Source organism: Stenella coeruleoalba (assembly GCF_951394435.1).
Source record: "Stenella coeruleoalba genome assembly, chromosome: 15".
Lineage (NCBI taxonomy): Eukaryota > Metazoa > Chordata > Mammalia > Artiodactyla > Delphinidae > Stenella > Stenella coeruleoalba.
The window spans coordinates 59348823-59369401 of NC_137161.1; the positions used below are offsets into that span (position 1 = coordinate 59348823).

General features: G+C 47.3%; 1 protein-coding gene across 1 annotated transcript in view; it reads left to right on the forward strand.

The window, feature by feature from the left end:
• Positions 1 to 20579, forward strand: part of SNX29 (sorting nexin 29) — a 551607-nt gene that overhangs the window by 333710 nt on the left and 197318 nt on the right. Inside the window, exon 16 of the mRNA XM_079945062.1 lies at positions 9677 to 9793. Coding sequence (XP_079801188.1) covers positions 9677 to 9793 — 117 coding nt within the window. The remainder of the gene's footprint in view (positions 1 to 9676; positions 9794 to 20579) is intronic.

Genomic DNA, 20579 nt, shown 5'->3' on the forward strand with positions numbered 1-20579 from the left:
TTCTGTGGGACCAGTGACACCGGGTGTTTTTCTGGAGGCCGGTTTAATGGCATAATAATGGCCAACAGTTACGGAGCGCTCAGTGCCTGTGGGCTCCTAGCTGAGCACCTCTTGCGTGTATATCACCTTGCTCAGATCTCACAAAAACCCTGTGAAATCTGCACTGTTAACCTCATTTTATGAATGAGAAACTGAGACCCAGGTTGGTGAAAGCTTCTTCCCGGAAGTCACAGCTAGAAGGGGGGGAATCCCAGGTCGCTGGGCTCTGGAGTTGGTGCCTTGAACACCAGGCTGTGCGACCCCTCTGGTAATGCTGCCAGGATGGGTGACCAGGTTTTGTTTTTCAGCCGTGCTGCGCGGCACGCTGGATCTTAGTTCCCTGACCAGGGATCAAACCCGTGCCCCCCGCAGTGGAAGCACGGATTCTTAACCACTGGACCGCCAGGGAAGTCCCAGGATGGGTGACGGCTGATGGAACCTGTTTAAAAACCTCCACGGATGCCTGATGCCTCTTGTGTTATTCTTCTGATAGGAGCGTGTCTTTCAGCAGAGCTGGGGCTCAGGGTTTTGTTTTTGCTTTTCTTCCCCTGTCCTTGCTCATTTGTCTCAAACGACCACCAGGAAGGTGTTGGCTGCTCTTTTATTATTGCCATTTCTGTATATTCTGCCTTTGCTCTTTAAGGGCCATTAGTGGAAAGCAGGAAAGGAAAGGTGTTATCTGGGTGGGTAGCAGCTGCTGCCGTGTGTGACCTTTCTCAACAGCTTGCCCGGTGTATTCTCTGAATGGTTGGGTGTCGGGAGAAATGAGGGCAAACGTCGGGGACAGGGACCCGGCAGCTCTGTGGCTGGGCTTTAGCAGTTACATAACATCTGTTTCTCAGAGGCGTCCCGTAGTTAAGTAGTTCTGGGTGTTTCCTCCTCCCCCATTAGACCATAATACCAGCAAATGTTTTTAAGCATCCCTTCTCTCAAGCCCGGCGTTCTGAGCACAGAACGGCTCGTTACAGAGGAGGTGAAGGAAGTCTCTCTTCCACAGGAACTTATCCCTCGGCCTCCTTGCAGGCTTCTGCTTATCTCAGTGGTGCTGCGGATGGAGCCCAAGTGGGGCTGTCTCAGTGGACTTGAGGATGGAGCTGCTCCCTGGGCTCCTGGTGAACCTGTCACTTGGCAGCTTGACAGTGATCCAGGAGGATCAGTCCCGAGACCCCAGAGCTCTGCCTCGTCAGGGCGAGCCTGCACGCCTTCCCGGGGTCAGCCCCACACAGCACAATCAGAGCGCAAGGTGGGCTGGAAGGCACAAGGAAACAGGAGACTCGGGAGATGCAGGGCCCCGAGCCCCGCAGCCACACCGGCCCCCTCTTGCAGACTGGTTTTGGGCAATGCTTTACCTTGCTGAGGCTTGCTTTCCTCATCTGTAAAATGGGCATAAAGCTCGACCTCCCAGGCTGTGATGCCTGCTCCTGTAAAGCACCTGGGACACTGCCGGACCTGAGGAGGCGCTCCGTTACGATAAATTAAGGATCACTCACTGTGGCAGGCACTGGGCGCTCCCCAAACTCTGTCATCCCTTTGTTCCTCATGACAAATCCCTCATGTTCCTCATGACAATAGGGAACAATACCCCCATTTTGTAAAGAAGGTACCAAGAGTCAGAGGTGTGAAGTAATTTACTCCAGGTCACACGGCAGTGAAGAGACAGGACCTGGGTTTGACCTTCACGCCCCTCGTTTTTCTACACCTGATTCGAGGCCCTGCCTAGAGGGCTCGTTGATGCCAAACATCTCCAAGCATTCCTGACAGTGCCCTGGAATGTCTTCATGTTGGGATTTTCATTTACACACTGGCTTGCACAATGCCTTCATATGAAGCAATGACCACTTTGAAGAAGGCCCGTCTTGGCTGCTGGCCAAGTTTCTGGGTTTCTCCTTGGACCCTGAGTTTCACAGTAGCTCCTGCCTTTGCTAAGGTTCTTGTTTACTCTGGGCGCTCCTTCCCTTACTGTCAGGGTCCCCCTGAGGGGGGCTGGTTGCAGACCGGTCTGTGATAAGCCAGACTGGGCCTCGGGAGCAGCCAGAGACGGTGCCTTTTCCCGGAGTGTGCGCGTGTGTGCGCATGCTTGTGTGTGATGGTGCCCCTTATCTGGGTAATGCTCTCTGTACTTGATCCCAGGTTTATCACCTCCTCCAGGTCCTCTGGTATCTTGAGATGCTAGCTCAGCATCCTGGTCATGGTATATGCAGAGAAGCAGGCTGGAAAGTCCAAAACATGGACTCGGAAATTTGAACACCAGTTCTGCTGCTTGCCTCCTGTGTGGCCTCGGGCGAGGTGTCTACCTTCTTTGTGCCTCTGTTTTGGTTTGCAGCTCGGTTCCTGAGCCTCTCCTTCCTCCTCTGGGAGATGGGCATGATCAGGCACCTGCGGGCAAGGCCCACCATCAGTCTCAAAGAGAGCGATGGCAGCTGTAATTTCTTTTTGAAGACATCTGTGACCTTGGCTAGATCTGGACGTGTGTTGTTTCAGCTAACGTTCCTGATTTTCTTAGTCTTCAAGCCTAAATTGACTCTGTACAAGGAAACAGGGTATATACATCTAAAAGACCAACAGATGTTGATAACATTGGTTCTTACTTTTCTTTTCAGTTCTCTTCACAAATTTTATCCAAAAATGGTCGTATTTTGGCTTTTTTCATTGTTATTATTAGTCATCGTTTCTAATAATTATTAATGCAAAACGTTGTTTCAAGTATAGCATCTGTGTTGTTGGTAGGTGCTTCTCAAACTTTCTGTGCTGAAGAGCCAGTTTTTTTGGTTTTGGTTTTGTTTGTTTGCGGTACGCGGGCCTCTCGCTGCCGTGGCCTCTCCCGTTGCGGAGCACAGGCTCTGGACGCGCAGGCTCAGCGGCCATGGCTCACGGGCGCAGCTGCTCTGCGGCATGTGGGATCCTCCCAGACCAGGGCACGAACCCGTGTCCCGTGCATCGGCAGGCGGACTCCCAACCACTGCGCCACCAGGGAAGCCCTGGTTTTGTTTGTTTTTAAGTATTTCCAATTCATTGCAAACTGGTACTTGTGTAAAATACAAAAACAAAAAAAAACCAACTAGAAAAATTCCAGAATTCCTGGATTTCATACCAATATGAAATTGCTTCAGATGTTTCGAAATGCTTATTGTGAATTTCTGTGCTTGCCTCAGGTGGGTAGCAGACAGCTCACATCCCTGTCCCAGTTCACGGCCCCCTCGGTTGCAGACTTAACTCTGCCATCGCAGGAGTAACAGCGCTGCGCGTGGTGGTTGCTGCCGTCTGGTGCTGGCCGGCAGGCTTGATGCGGTTTTTCTCTGGCTGTGCCTTTGTTCACCTCCTTGAGAATCTGGAAGTTGAGAGCTGACAAGTGGAGGAGCTTCCGTGACCTCCCAATTTTACAAATGATGAACTGAAAAACCTAGGTTTCTAAAACTAGGGAGTGGCCCCACTGCAATTCACACCTGAGTGTGTGACATCCTTCCCCTTTGTCTTTGACAGTGGTTCCCAAGTCTGATTGATCATCACAGTCACTGGGGTCTTTAAAAAGTATTGCTCTGGGACTTCGCTGGTAGCGCAGTGGTTGAGAGTCCACCTGCCAATGCAGGGGACACGGGTTCATGCCTCGGTCCAGGAAAATCCCACATGCCACGGAGCGGCTGGGCCCGTGAGCCATGGCCGCTGAGCCTGCGTGTCCGGAGCCTGTGCTCCGCAACAGGAGAGGCCATAACAGCGAGAAGCCCATGTACAGCTTAAAAAAAAAAAAAAAAAAAAGTATTGCTCTGGACTCCCGCACATTGAATCAGCATTTCTGGGAGTGAAGCCCAGAAATCTGCATTTCTCAGAAGCCCTCTGAGCAACTAATGATCAGCTTGCTTTGAGAGCCACTGGTCCACACTGTGCTGCTTCCCTCTGCTCTGCAGGACTGACTCATCTCCTTAACCCCTGAAGGGCTCCTGTGCCCCAGGGTGGAGGGCAGGGAACACAGACAGTGGCTCAGACTCTGATGCCTTCGGCTCACAGCCTGACCTCTCTGAGCCTCGAGGCCCCATCCATAGGAGGCCCTGCCCACCTTACAGGAGGGTGGCGAGGGTCACATGAGCTGATGGATATAATAGTTGGTGTTTAAAAGTATGTTAAGGCAAGTGGGCACTGGGGCTAGGACTTTGTCTTTACCTAGGCGGGTGCAGTGTCTTCACCGCAAAGGGAGGTTCTAGATCCCTGCCCACGGCCAGTGTCACTGGGACCCACAAACAGTTTGTGTGTTTTATAAAACTGAGGTAGATTCTGAGGCATCAAGTGAACATTCTCAGAGAGTTTGAGCATGTGACCAAACGAGTCTCAGTTGCTGTTAAAATTTGGGGGTATCTTGGTCTAATAAATCAGGAAGTGTCTAATTTGGTGTGATAGCCAAAGGAGGGGTGAAGCAAGATTTACTGGAATGTGATTAGATAGAACATTCTGATATAAAAGGAAGTGCCAGGGGCTGTTTTTTTAATTTATAAGCTTTTCATGATTTGGCAGGTAATTATGATAATTCCTGGGATTTTCACAGACTTAAAAGCTTTTTCACAGACACATTATTTTTGGAGATCATCTTCCCTGATGCTTCAGCTGGAAGGGATTGCTCAGTCTCTCGAAGCTCCAAAGGCATCATCTTACAATCCCCAACTCATATGTCACTTTGATGATGCCTTTCCCCATCGATGATGACCCTTTATGCCAGGGATACTAGATAAGTGTCATCGCGTAGGCCAACACACTGATCAGTTGGTTAGGGCTGACTGGGTATCTTCTTGAGGAAGGTAGCAGTGATTGACTAGTGATGTCTGCCAAGTGGCAGGCAGTGGGAGAGAGCAGTGGAACCTGATAGATCGCACCAGTTCCCTGTGGTTGGGCATTTAGGTGGGTTCCAGCCATTTGGAGCTAAACTTCTGCTTGAGCACATGTGCAAGTAGAGGCACAGGCTACTCCACAGCAGGGGTTTGCTAAGCCACAGGCGAGTGATTTCAAAAGTTCGACAGATGTTGCCAAACAGCCTAGTGACTTAAACCTCTTTAGTCTTTCTACCGTCTTCTCTCCAGCCTAAACGACAAAACCCAAATATTGACTGACAAGCATTCACACCTTGTTAGCTCATGAGCTGTGCACCTGCCAGATATAACTTGGGAACCGTACCTGCTGCCATCCGCGTGTTCCCTTGCGCCTTTCAGAGAATCGGGGCTCAGTTCCCAGTGCTGTGGCCCATGTTGGGCTCTGTTGGAAGCTGCATCAGCTGTGGTCAGTGTATCTCCACCTGGCATTTGCCTCTGACTCTGTCACCGTCATTAGTGTTGTCCAGTGGCACCTCCCCCTTAACCGCCTTCCAATTAGTTTTCGAGGAAATACACCTGCTGAGAGTAGTAAGAAACACGGCAGACTTCCAAAGTGGCCCTGAGCACAGTGAGTGCCCGGCTCTGACTTAGGGCCTGGGTCGGCCGCAGGAGGCTGCCTGGCACGTGTCAAGGCCGATTCGAGAAGTGACGCCTGAGTCTTGTCTCCGGGCGAGGCCTTTCCCGATCGCCCATCTTCCAAGTCCTCCTCTCTCTCTGAGCTCTAGTCCAGTTTGTCTGACCTCTAGGATGTGAACCCCATGACTTTCCTGCACCCCAGCACCGAGAACAGTGCCTGGCGGACGGTTAGCAGTTCTCTTGGTGACATTCCTGCTTTGGAGACGGTGAGCCGTCTGAGCCACTTGTTATGGAACATGTGGCCCTTTTCCATGCGGCTTCCGGAGACCTGCCTCTCCTCCTCCTCCCCTTTCATGTCCCTTTCACGTGATCACCCACCATGTAAAATGAGCTTTCATTCACTGAGCATTTGCCACGTGCAGACATGGTGCCAAGCCTGCTAAGGGCGGCAGCTCATTTCATCCACACGGCGGCCCTGTGAAGTGAGCACTTTTGTTTGTTTTTTTGTTTTGTTTTGTTTTTAACGTCTTTATTGGAGTATAATTGTTTACAGTGTTGTGTTATTTCTGCTGTATAACAAAGTGAATCAGCTATACGTATACATATATCCCCATATCCCCTCCCTCTTGCGTCTCCCTCCCACCCTCCCTATCCCACCCCTCTAGGTGGTCACAAAGCACCCAGCTGATCTCCCTGTGCTATGCGGCTGCTTCCCACTAGCTATCTATTTTACATTTGGTAGTGTATATGTCTATGCCACTCTCTCACTTCATCCCAGCTTCCCCCTCCCACCCCATGTCCTCAAGTCCATTCTCTATGTCTGTGTCTTTATTCCTGTCCTGCCCCTAGGTTCATCAGAACCTTTTTTTTTTTTTAGATTCCATATATATGTGTTAACATACGGTATTTGTTTTTCTCTTTCTGACCTACTTCACTCTGTATGACAGACTCTAGGTCCGTCCACCTCACTGCAAATAACTCAATTTTGTTCCTTTTTATGGCTGAGTAATATTCCATTGTGTATACGTGCCGCATCTTCTTTATCCATTCATCTGTCGATGGACACTTAGGTTGCTGCCATGTCCTGGTGAGCGTGGTTTTTAATCCTCCTTTTGTAGGTGACAGGCCTCAGGCTCACAGAGGTTAAGTGACTCATACAGGAGCACACTGTTAAGTAATCCAGCCAAGACCAGTCTTGCACTGGAGTCTGAGCCCTTAACTGCCTCTCTCAGCTACCTCCCTGCCAACCTCTGGGCCTTTGCACCTGCTGTTTTCTCTGCTGGTTGTGTCTTTCTCCTCTTTGTCCACAGGATGACCTCCTAGAGCTCAGCACGTTTATGGAACGTAGAAGACCCGTGGGGCTGAGTGACATTAGGGAGAGTTGTTGGGAGGAAAGGGGCAGGAGATGGTGTTAGGGAGAGAGGCCAGGGCCGGGTCGGACCTGGAAGGAGGGTGGATTTTTATCCTTAGGGCAGTTAGAAGCATTGAAGGTTTTAAACAGCAGGTGACAACATCAGCTGTTGCTTTGGGAAGATCACTCTTGCTGCTTGGTGGAGAAAGGATTGGAGGGCCCCTGTCTCTCTCTCTATCTTATTCCCTGCAGCTATTGAGAATAATGAAAGAAGGTCAGGTGAAACCTGTAAATGCCCTCAGAGCCTCATAGAAATTCTGGTAGGCAGTGGTTGTGCCTTTTATTTTGATGATAATGGGAACCATTTGTGATCTCACATTTCTCTTCTGAGGCTCTCTCTGAGTCTTGAATTCATTTCTAGTTATACTAGAGTTTGGAAAGAGTTGTTTGAGGAATAGTAAGCTCAGTATGGTTTATGTAAGATGAAAGCTGTTTATATCAGTAAGTGTTTGTAGGGATATGTAATGGAGAAATTCAGGTTTCAGAGCTTCGCCTAGTAACAATGAGCATTGCCATTTTAATGACTACAGGAAATTATTTCATCAAATTTTGTCTCCTCAGTTCCATAGGATCCCCCCCCCCCATTCCCTAGTGAAATGAAAGCTTTGTCTGATGTGGTCAAGTTACTCTCTGGCTGCAAAAGAGAACCAGCGTTTTGACAGCTCATGATAAACACCGCTTGAAGCTGGGATGTGTCAGTGTTTTATGCACTTAGGGAAAATTGTTTTAACACTCTGGTTTCCACTGCCAAACAAAACAAAACAAAAACAAAGCAAAACCCTGCCTTGCTTTAGAAATGACAGTGGCCCTTATTTAAAGCTTGCATGTTGTGGGGGCATATTAGCAGGTATTTAGCAGTGATATTGGCAGTTGTGTATGTTTCCTGCTTGCTGTGTGGTAAATGGATTCTCAGCCCTGAGAAAGCTCGTGGAGGGTTTATGTGATTTCTGTGCGTAGGAGTCGAAGTCATTATTAGTGATGTTGTATTTGTTTGTGAAAGGCCAAAAGATCATCTTAAGCTTTTTTTATACAAAAGGAATAAGGCAACCGGGGAATATTAACTTCAGGTCTGTATGACCAAAAAAAGTCGTTAAAAGACTCAGTGACTTATTCTCCGTTTGTTAATCGCATGGCTACTGCAGTGTCTTTTATGCCATTTTCACTTTGTATTTCACACTGGTTTGAAAAAGGTGAGCATCTGAGGGACAGAGAGGGGATGACATCTGAGTGGAGATTCCCAGAGCAAATTAATGGATGCATCAGAATTATGGTTGGGAACCTGATACATTTCATGTTGATTACACCTGGCTCCCCTTACTTTCAGGTGAAAAATTTTAATTCTTTTAAAGAGGCTAAGTGGTTGTTCTCTCTGATAAATTATTAGGAAACTAAAAAGTAAAGAAAAGTAGAAAGAATGGAAAGAAGAATACCCCTTGACTCATGTTCATGTCTTCATTTATTTCCTCCTATGCCTTTTACCCTTTATATAACATCCAAAAAATAAAAAGGAGGGCTTCCCTGTATTCCTCCTGAAGCATCGAGATTCAGGTTACTCTTTTTTCCCCACAGAGCTGCTCCTTACATCCTTTCTTTATTCTGACAGTATGTTTTATATTTCACATAGAATACTTATTATAAATGGTCTGATACTATTTATGTGTTATATAGAATGTAGTAAGTACCTGGCTGAAGTCTGGGGTGTAGGAGGGGTGATCTTCTGAGAAGGGCAGAGGGACAGGGGCTAGTGGGGGTCTGCCTGACCTCTGCATTCTGGGGGGCTTCTATGTAAGATGCTTGCCAGATTCTTCCTTCAGGGTTCCTGATGAGCATGGCAAGATTACATTCTCGCATTTCTCTAAAACATTTAAATAAATTACAGTTGAATTTGATTTTAAGCCCCAGTAAGATCACTCTTGTAATCAGAGAAATTACTGTATGTTTTGACCATATGGGATATCTTTGTTCTGTTTGTAAGTTACAGCTCGAAAGATCTGTTATTGATTCTGGACATCAGCCATGGGCTATCTTATCGCAACCTCCATTTTTATTTATTTGGGGTCAGCCAAGTGTATTGAAACGTGGATACATTCGCAGGCTCTTGGCAGGCCTGAACGGGCTAAAGAGTGGAGCGGCAGGATTGTGGAGTGTGGCCCAGTGGTCAAGAGCCAGGGCTGCGGAGTCAGCCCTTTATTAGCTATGTGACTGTGGCCCGGCTCCTTAAACACCTCTGACATTGTTCCTCTTTCTGTGAGGTAGGAGCAGTAATATCTTCCTCACGTATTTTCCTGGCATAGAATGAGCAGTGACCATAGGGCAGCTGTGCTGCTGCAGGTGTGTCTGTCACCCTCACTGTCACCATCCTCAACAAGGCTCCGGTACTGTTTTCTGGGTTTTCAGAACCAAGGCCCTGATGAACAGAAATGGCAGTCATTCTACTTGTACCATTAGCGGGGAAGTTCTTAACAGGCACAACTCGGATGAGAAAGGAAGCCTTTGCCAGAAAATTATTCATTTATTAAGAACAAAAGCCTAAGGTCCAAAAATGACATGATACAGTCATATTGTGACCATAAACTGGGGACCGTTGAGTCCATAATGTTAAAATCAACCAAGTCAAAAACGTATTCAACTTCTGAGTGGATTGCGTAGCTAATCCGTAAGTATAAGCAGTGTTACTGTTTCCAGCCTGACAACCTCCTGATGCCTTGCTGACAAGTGATGGGCTCGGAGAGAGCGGGGCGAATCGTGGGGAGGGTCTGCCCTCCGAGCCTCACTACATGGTGCTTGTGTGTTGCAGGTGGCAGAGATGCACGGGGAGCTGATCGAGTTCAATGAGCGCCTGCACCGGGCCCTGGTGGCCAAGGAAGCCCTCGTGTCCCAGATGAGGCAGGAGCTCATCGACCTTCGGGGGCCGGTGAGTGTTCCCACCCAGCAAGGCCCTGGCCTTGCCATTCTGCCCACACTGTCTGTCAGTCCACCCAGCCTCTGCTGCTCACAACCATGCTGTTATGTTTGTTCAATGTCAAGGGTATGGAAAAATACAGAGACTAAAAGAGGGAGCATCCAGGTACCCACCGTCTAGATCTTACGTGCGTTAGCCTTTGCTTTCCTTTGGGTGGGAGTGGGTAAAGTAAATAAAATGCTGCAAACTCTGTCAAAGTCCCCTTGGCACCATTTCATGCCCTGTACCCATAATCGATACTCTGAAATTGGCATATAGCCTTCTCCTCCCTGTTTTTATAGTTACTACATGGGTAAATTTCCATAGAAATAAATAGTTTCAGTTTTGTGTAACTCTTACCTACATGGTATACTTGTACATATCTGTTTGCCTCGTGTGTATGTGTGTTTATGTTTATTTAGTATTATGGTTTGAGGACCCTCCCACATAGATCTAATAGAGGATTTTAAACTGCAGCACTCTTGATACTTTGAGCCATTTAATTCTTTGTGGGGTGGCTGTCCTGCGCATTGTAGGACGTTTAACAGCATCCCTGATTCCTACTCACTAGAGGCCAGTAGCACCCCACCCAATCCTGGCAACCAAAGATGTCTCCAGACATTGTCAAAATATCCCCTGGGGGACAGAATCACCCCTGGTTGAGAGCTGCTGACCTAGTTTGTTCACTTTCTTGATTCTTTAATTCTCTATTGAATGAAATACTACAATATTTTAAATCTGGTTGTGTTCATAAACATTTAGGTTGTTTCCAGTATTTTGCTACTGCAAATCATATTGCTGAGAGCATCTTGTCCTTTTTGCACATTTATAATAGCTTCTTCTTTGCTTTAAAACTTTCTTATGATGTCAAATGTTAAACACCTGAAGGTCGGCGGATGTGCGATGCACTCTCACGTAACCATTGTTCAAATGAGCTATTGTCAGTCATGGTCAATCTTATTTCGAGTTACCAGTACCTGCTTTTCCCCTCCATATTGGTTTGAATCAAACACCAGGCAGTTTCATCTGTAGACTTTTCAGTGTGTAGCTGTAAAAATGAAGAAAACAAATAGAATATCATGGTCAGGCCTCCATTATCAATAATTCGTCTATACCAATGAATATCGGTGTTCAAATTTCTTCTTGTCTCATAATTTTTTTAATAGTTTTTTTGAGTCATGGTGAGGAGTGACAGATCTAGATCTGTCTGCTGTGAAAGACTGAATTTTTTTTTTAAACGATTGAAAATTGTCAAAATTTGGGCTCTTGACAAACCTTGTTGCACCTATCCATGCTAAACAGCGAAGAAGTATAAAAGGGTATGTTCAGTGAAAAATAAATCTCCTTCCTATGCGGGCCCTTTACTGTCCTGCCCAGAGGCAATAACAGTGATCCGTCCTGGGTTTCTCTTTACAGAGTTGAGCGCTGCTTGAGTAAGCTGCGCGCACACACCTACACGTTTAACAACCAGTAGCGGCTCTATCCCCTGTTCTCTATATTACTTTCCTTTCACCTATCTGTGTACTTTAGACATCATTTTATTGTACTTCACGTATAGGCCTGCATCCTTCTTTTAAAGAGCTGCATTGTATTCCTTTGAACTGATAATACCAAGGTTTATCTAACCAGGCTCCCATTGATGGATATTGAGTTGTTTCCCATTTTTATTTTTACACCAGAGCTGTCAATAACATCCTTGTGAAATCCACATTTAGAATAGAAGGTTGTCTGGCAGCTCATGGGGCTACACTTGGCTGGGTGTAGACCCAGAGATCTCGTCTTGCAAGGTTTCAGGGCGCTAGGAGGACTAGCATCTTCTTCCATCCTCCTCCATCTGTTGCAGGAAAACCCTTCTTGAGCGCCAGCGTCCGTCAGGAACTCCCGGTTGTCAGAGTTCCGACGGTGTGTCAGGCACACATGGGTCTTCACCTTCATTCTCTCATTGGATTTTGAAGACGAGCCTGTGAGTCGAGTGGGATTAGCATCCTCTTCAATAAACATGGCAGTTGAGATGCAGAAGGGTTCAGGGCCCCGCTGGGCTTCTCATTATATTCCACCGCGGTGCTGGGCCCCCAGCCCATCAGCTTTCTTCTGCTCCGGGTCCCTTGCTTCCTCCTGCTGTCCCCTCTGCCTGGAATAAGGCTCTGGCCTCAGGTAACTCACCCCTCAGTATCTACTCATCGCCTCCTCAGGAAACCTGACCAGGTCAGATTTTCCGTGTTGAATGTGATGCTTATATGTATCTCTCCCTTCTTCTCTTGCTGTGATTTTACATTCATCTCTCACTAATCAGTCTCTCCATGAGGGGCCCCTCCTTGAGGGCAAGTTCCATGTCTCTTTCTGCTCCCTTTGAATCCCATTGATTCACATAGTAGGTGCTCAATAAATATAAGTTGACTTATTGAGTGAATGAATGAGTGAATGAGGGAATGTCACAGGTAGTAAGTGGTGGAGTCCAGATTTTCCCTGGGCGCCTCTGACATGAAAGCCCATCTTCTCTCCTCCTGCCAGGCTCCCTCTTGCTTCCAGTCTGATTGCCCTTCAAGGCAGTGACATCCCTTTACCCAGAGGCGCTCGAACCATCATCAGATCCTTTCCTGCGGGCAGGTTGTGATGGCCAGAAGTGAGGAGGGAGTAAAGCGGTCCTGAAGGCTGTTGGGAAGAGCTGGCCATTTGGGCATTGGCCCCAGGGGGACATCGTGACCTTGTTGTTACTGCCTCAGGCCCGCTCCAGTCATCTGCCCAGAGCCAGACAGACGGGGCAGAGGAGGGAGGCAGCCACAAACTCAGCTTCAGTTCTGGAGCCCGTGAGAGGCCTCTCTTGTGGGAGGCTGCCCTACCCCTTCGTTTCCACTCTCTGCTGACCCCGGACTAGACTTCCTCCCAGACCGCCAGAGTATCTGAGGGCCTCACGGTCAGGACCGGGTCTGCCTTATTCGGAAACCCCGGTTTCCTCTTCCATCAAGTGGCGAGTAACGTGGCACTAGCCGCTTGGGCGGCTCCACGAGATGCTGCCGGTAAAGGTGCTTGGTGTCGGGCACGTGGTAGGGGCCCCGTTTTCATCTCTGAGTCCCCAGTGCCCAGCACCCTGCCTGGCACATCGTAGGTGCTCCGTAAATGTTTGCTAAGTGAGAACTTCATTTTCATAGAGCAGAGGATGACTCCATGCACCAAATAATAAATTTTTTAAAAGATAGGTGCAGGGACACGGTTTCTTCTCAGTGTTATCTTTTCATGATATTATAGACTTGTAAGAAGTCACTTATTTTAAGGAGAAGGGTTAAATTCTTATTTTAAGGATTAAGGGTTGAATTTTTTCCTTTTCTTTTTTTGAATGTAAGTATTTTTAGGACTCTCTCCTCGTTATACACCCCCTGCCCCCAGTATAACATGTGAATGAATGCTGTAGTTTTTTTTGTTTGTTTTTGTTTTTACCTTTTAGCAGGATTTGATTACAGCCCTGAAAGTTCTCTGGGAGAACAGCTCCTATTTTGAATAATAAATGGAGACAGAGAAATAGAACCTTGTAAGATGACGGGATGTAGAGGTCAATTACAGTCACAGCACAGGGAAAGCTGAAGGCAAAACAACTCATTAAGTGCAAGTTTGTTCCCACAGGGGAAGCAAACTTGGTCTCACTTTATGTAATTGAAGTTGGATTCCTCTCTCTTCTGCCCCTTCTGTGGGTCTCTATTTCTTTGTCCTAAGTACTGTTTAAGTGGGTCACCTCCACTTAAGCAGAAAAGACACCCTGCCTGGTGTGGCTTGAGGTCTGTAGAATCGCTTCCCTGATTCAAAGCACCAGCCCTGTTGGTTTGTCCTCCTGTCACCAGTCTCTCACCTGTCCCCTCCCTTGTCTGTTTGGTGAGGGCCATGTACTGTGTGCTTGGTGTTGGCGTGCATTTTTATCCTTTCCCCTCAGAACAACCCTGTATAGTATATAATGGACCTAATAAGGTCCATTTATTCAGCTTAGCAAACTGAGGCACAGAGAGGTCTCAGGACTCACCGTGAGGCACACAGCTCCGCAGTTGCACCAGATTGCAGATCCAGGACCATCTCATTCTTCAACACCATGCTGTTTACTCTTCTGTGTTCTTTCCTTTTTTCATTTCAAGCAAAATTTAGTGTCTGTTGTGCTCCAAGCACAACCCTCCTGGGGATTTTAAAGATTCAGATCCCTCTTTGGTGAAGCTCTCGCACATTCCACTCCCTGACTGCATCTCCCCCTTCCTTGTCTCCCCCTCTCGCTTTGTACATCAAAGTTGGTTGGTTTTCTTTTTTTTTTTCTTACTGATCACTTAATCTTGATATCAGACAGGCTCTTTGGAAATTTGGAATCTGGAGAAGGCAGAGTTTCGAAAGAGTGGAATAATAATTCAAAGGGTGCAGGCGGGTGGTGCATATAAAAAAGGAGGGGGTGCTGTGATAAATCATCTTGAAAAAGGATGGTCAGTAGGCTGCTTTGCTGTAGCAGTTTCTGCCAGGTTGCCTCATGGCCGTCCATGAACGGGAGCTCCGGCATGCTTTGTAGGCATTATTTCCCCAGGGACCATCTTTTCTAAGATATTTTTCAAGGGATGCATTTAGGAAAGTTAGGGCCGAGTTACGTATCATGTTCTTTACCCCACATGCCAGTTGCAGGGAGGTCCCGGCAGCGCGGGTTGTCCCATGAACCTGCCCTGGCCTGGGCTTCACAGGGCCCGGAGGGGAGGAGGTGGCATTGCCTGGCCGTGGGGTGCACTGGGCCTGCACCCGCTCTACCCGGGGTGAGTGGCCGGCCAGGCGTTCAGTCTTGGGTCCCACTGGCCTTCTACTGACTCCCCAGCTGGCCAGGGTCTCAGTCATCTGAACCCCAGGCACTTTGGGCCTCCTCCACACTGGCTCCCAGACAGCGGACTGTGCGGTTCTCTTGGATTCTCTATGCTCTCTTTTGCTGTCTCTGTTTTTTAATCTCTGTTTCTTCTTCTGTCTCTTTGTGTCTCTCTCTCCCTGCTCCTCTTGGTTTCTCACTCTCTGCTCCTTTCTTTCTTGGTCTGCCTCTGCTTCTCTTTCCCTGTCCCCCTCTTTCAACCCCTGTGTGCGTGTTGGTTTCTCTGCCTCTGTCTGTCTTTCTCTCCCCGGTTCTGAGTCTCTCTCTGCCACTGTCTCAGGCTCTGTCTCTCCCCTCCCCTTCCCTTCCCATTGTCTCTAGTTTCATAGACATTTACATTGCTCTGTGGCATGATGACAATGCTGTTCGTTGCAATTGCCTTGAAAAACTGCAAATCCTTTGCGTTTCGGGCTCCCTGAAGTGGCTTACAGTAGAATCAGCTTCCACGGAAGTCTTTGCAGCCTCTCCCTTCTTGCTTGCATCCCTCCTGAGCTCCTGCCTGGCCCTTAATCTGTTTCAGTGGCCCTTCGTGCGCCAGCATCTGTCACTCTGTATTACCACTTTGTGTTGAATTTTCTTTTTTTAACCAGTGGCTAGATAGCCACCCTGTGACAGGGGCCGTGTTTATTTTCCTCTTCTCGGAGGCTGGCACACAGTCACTCAGGGAGCAGATGCTGTCTGAGTCGGGCCACGCACCTGCAGTATCTGTGGAAACACTGTTAACCACAGTATCTGATCATCCAGAAAGGTGCTGTCCTGGAGGCTGCTGGATACCAGAGACTTCCCATTAATCCTCGCTGCAAGCTGCATGGTGTTTCCATGGGCCACCTTCCCTCCGTTATTGAAATGACTGAGCTGGTGGGAGAGAAAGACGAGGAATTTAAATCTCAGGGGTGAGACAGATGGACAAAGCTTATCTCAAGTTTTGTGATAAGGTCCTACTTTGAAATAAAATGCTTCCTGGGACTTTCTTGGTGTCTTTAAAACCTTCCGAGGGAGGGATCTCATTTGAGGGCTGATGCTATTTAAGTCCAGAGCTTAAAAGAAATATATTTTCCAGCCGGTGGCACTTCCGAATGTCTAATGATCAAGTACCAAATTGTCTGCGGCCCCACAGCAGCTCTCAACAGCGCATTCCAAATTATAAGAGGCTTTTTAATTCGGCACTTGGACATCCGTGTTCTAATCGTCTACCGTCTTGAAGGAGATTATTTTTAAAAGTGCCATTTAAGAGAGGCTGCTAAAAATATGTCTCACATAGAGGCTTAAGTCAGAAATATTAGTTTTTGTTACAAAATCATCCGGAAAGATGCTTGCAGAACCCACTTTAAACAGCTCAGTGCCAGAGAATCAAAGCCCCTCTTTGAGTCCAGTCACCCTTTTCTGTCAATGGGCAAATTGCCCACCTGATCCCACGCCCCTCGGCATTCATGCTGGACTCACGGGTCTGTCTGCCCCCATGTGCCCAGGTCTTGCCCCTGGTTTATGCCTGGTTCACTCATGGCTGTGGGTAGCTGGGTTCCTTTGGGGAGCCCTGAGGGGCTACAGTTTAGCCTTTGGGTAGACAGAGCCTGGCTACCCAAGGCTTACGGGTGTGGAACTTTGAAATTACATTTCCAGTAAGATCAGAGTTTTGTGTCAGTTGACAAATGCAGCGCGTGCAAGCTTTGCCCCAAGGCTGATCCCTTACTGATGCAAGTAGGAAGCACTGGCAAGGTACAGAGTCATCAGGACATGTGCACATCGGGCTCCCTAATGACTTCAGCTGTGGGTTCAGGGAGGCATTTGCTGCCTGTCCGTCACTCGTGTTTTGTGAGGCTGTTTTTACACAGAGTGTGGGGCATGCTGCAGGGTTGTGGAGGACATGGGCTCCGCCCCTGAGAAGGTCAAGAGCAGAATATGTTTTGCCTGACTTGCGTCTCTCTGGTTTGACTGCATTGTGACTTGGCGCGGAGATAACTCAGAGACCTTTCCTGCCACCGACCCTGAAGAGATAGAAGCCAGGTTTACAAAGCAACTCTTGCTCCCCTTTTTGCCTGCTTGCTCACGTGGCCATGTGATCACTCGGCTTAAGTTCGCTGCTCACGGCCCCACCAGCAGGAAAAATGACAGTCAGGGAGCTCTCGGGGCTCCCAGGCCCTGTGCTCCCCTTCTTTAACCACCGCGTCCTTCCTGACAGCAGCTCGCTCTTTCTTCTTTTGTTTTCACCTGACCCAGGAACTCGGATGAATTGAAATCCTGAGCTCATGACCCACACCCACCTATTATAGGTGCAAACAAGGCCTACTCTTCTTTATTTAATACGGTAGCCCTGATCTCACTCTTTGCCCTCTATGGAAGCTGCTCCCAGACTCTACCCTCCCCGCTCCTGCGGGTTCAACCTCAAGACTTCGGGTTGCTTGGCTCCTAACCTCTGTGTATTTTATTGGCATGTAGGTGTCTCAGTCTTATGTTGTTGGCCTGGAAAAGCTGTTCTTGAGGGTCAACCAGCCATGTGGCCTGGGCTTGGACCTCTGTCCCGTGCTGTCAGACTGTGGTGCTGTCCTTGACTCATGTCATTTTTGTCATCCTCAAAATGTAGACTCCCCAGCCTCTTCCATCCTGTCTCCACTGTGCCTTGTCAATCCTACTGACTAAGACATGTCCATCTAAATCCTAATTTAATTGATTCTATTTCTGCTAAATTAACACACACTGTATTTCCAAGGATACGTAATAGCCACGTGATTATACTTGTATAAACCCTCTAAATATATTTTATGTGCTTATTTCTTAATAAATATCTTTCTCCAGGATAACAGAGTTCCCATCTGATTAGTCCTCCTCCCCCACCAATTGCATGTGACTCACATATTTTTTTTTAAAGATTTCTTCCTATTTTTTATAATATTTTTTTAAAAAAAGGCTCATCTCTTCTTTTTTCTCTCCTGGTCCATCATTAACTTGGGGCTGCCGAAGTGGAGAGTGGCATCTGGGCATCAGAGGGATCTTACGGTTTGTTCTGGAAGCGTTCCCAATCTCCTTGAAGTGGATTTATGTAATCTTCCCGTGGAAATAAATGCTGTTTTTACTGTATGTGTCATGGAGGTTGATTCCCTGGTCAGCTGGTTTGTGGGATCCAGAGCCAATTGTACCTAGATCTGTTGTCGTCTTTTCTGGGAAACCGAGCCAAACCACTGGTTGCCTGTTCTTTTGAAAACGACCCCTTCCTGAGGGACGGGTACCATCTTGGAATTGCCTGTGGGGTCTGCAGAGCTTCTGCTCCTGTTTCTGAGGAAAAGGATTTTGCTGACCAGGGTTCAAGCTGTGTTCTCCCAGATACACAGAACCTCTGGGCCTCATCCACACCGAAGTGGGTGGCCGTGTTTTGAGATGTGATGGATGTTGCCAGCCAGGCATTTGAGATCTGACTTTGACAAGGCTTTTGATAAAGTCAGAAAAACCTTGTGTCCACTCAGATTTTTTTTTTTCTGTCCCAGGGTGTCATGGCCTTTGCCAGCATAAGAGCATGTGTCTCCAATGAGAATCACCTCCTTCCCCTGTTACAGTGAGACTCACAGCCAGCTGTGGCTCCCAGTGCCTCCGTACATGCAGATCTTTTTTGGGCCTTTTTTTTTTTCTATTGAAGTAGAGTTGATTTACAGTGTTGTGTTAGTTTCAGGTGTACAGCAATGTGATTCAGTTGTATATATTCTTTTTCAGATTCTTTTCCACTGTAGGTTATTACAGGGTATTGAGTAGGGTTCCCTGTGCTGTGTAGTAGGTCCTTGTTGTTTATCTATTTTATATATAGTATTAGCCTTGTTTTAGAAAGAATCTGGCAGGTGCTGCAGCAGGACCTGACTCTGGCCTTGTCCTTGCCTCTCGCTCTTGGGCCACGGAGTTCTGCCCCTCACCTTTGCTCGTGCCCTTCTACTTGCATTGCCTTGCTTCTCTGCCTTTTGTCTTCCAGAAGACATGCTTTAAATTTTTTTTTTTATTAAATTACACAAATAATATAAGAATCTATTTTTGAAAGAAATGAAGTACTATACAACTGAAGAGAGTATAAAATACAAGTGTCCCTCTCCCAGAGATCCTTACTCTAAGAGTTTGGGTATGTGTTGCCTTCTTTCTTCCCACCCTTACAGATCTTCCCCACCCTTCAAAATCTAGCTCATTCTAAAGCCCTCAGTGGCCTGGTCAGTACTGAGTTGTTTTTATTTTTAACTTCTTCTGAATTCCTGTAATCCTTTTCCCCCTCTGAACCACCCATTTTGTCTACTTTTCTTATGTTGTCCTTTGTTTACTTATTAATGAATTTGTTCTGTGGACTTAGACCCAGTTGATTTTTTTCTGCCACTGGACAGAAGTTTGTTATCCAGTGGAGGACACACAGAGACATGTTACCACGTAGTTGCAGTGGAGTATGAGGAGGGGCTGGCAGAGGGCAGGCTCTTGATACGTATTTGTTGAATGACTGAAGTAACCAACAAATAAGAGAATTATGTACAATCAGGTGTAATGGTGGCACAGTGTTGGGTTAATTAACTGCTGGGATTGTCCTGGAAGGCTTCAGAGAGGAAAGGTTTGACTTGGGTTTTGAAGGATGAGTAGAACTTGGTCGGGAAGATGGGCCTATCAGGCGGGGGGACGGGTGGTGTAAATCAATATGGTGCGTTCGTGGATATTGTCGTCCACTAGCTTCATGGGTGTATCCTTTGGCTTCTCCATCAGATAATGAAGTCCTTAAAAGTGGGAGTGACATTTACACTCCTACCTTCAACAGGAAGCTGCTCCCAGGCTTTTTATATACCAAATCTTTCCCCAAGTGTTTTACATGTAGCAGCAAGCCCATGAGGTGGATATTACTGATTCCATTTTAGAGATAAGGAAACTAAGGCACAAGTAAGATAGCTAATGTCCCCAAGTTCTTAGGACTAGTAAGCGTGGAGCTGGTAGGTCTTAACTTTTTGAGTCTTCATGTCCCCATCCCTAAATGGGGTGATGCCCACAAGAGAGAGTTGTATGAGGTTTGAATTAAATGAGATAATACCTGTAAATCACCCAAAGTGGGGCCAAATATCAGTTGATCATAACCTTGAATAAAGTAGCACCTCCACCGCCTGCTTTATTTTTCTTCATGGCATTTATCACTGCTTGGCATAGAGCTGTTGATTTGCTGTCTCCCTTTGTCTGTTGTATACTTGACTGTGTCCCCAGTACCTGGTAAAGAGTATTAAATATTTGTGGCATGAATGAATGAATATTAGTTCTTACTTCCCACCATAGCATCCTGACTATGGATGGTCAGAAAATACTTGTTGGGGCTTCCCTGGTGGTGCAGTGGTTAAGAATCCGCCTGCTAGTGCAGGGGACACGGGTTCGAGCCTTGGTCTGGGAAGGTCCCACATGCCACGGAGCAACTAAGCCCGTGCGCCACAACTACTGAGCCTGTGCTCTAGAGCCCGCAAGCCACAACTACTGAGCCTGCGTGCCAAAGCTACTGAAGCCCACACGTCTAGAGCCCGTGCTCCACAACAAGAGAAGCCACCACAATGAGATGCCCGTGTACCGCAACAAAGAGTAGCCCCCGCTCGCCGCAACTAGAGAAAGCCTGCGTGCAGCAATGAAGACCCAACACAGCCAAAAATAAATAAATAAAATAAATAAATTTATTAAAGAAAAATACTTGATGAATTTGACTGAAGCAAAACATTCTATGCCAGTTCCCTACACCTACAAGGGACCATGGATTTATATGCATGAGATGATCAACATTGCTGTTTTCATTTTTTATTTGCTGTCATGTTCAGGGGACTATCATGTCTCCCACCCCGATTTTCGTGATCTCTCAGTTTAAGCGTTTCCAATTTGAGTATGAAATTATCCATCAGTCACAGAGAG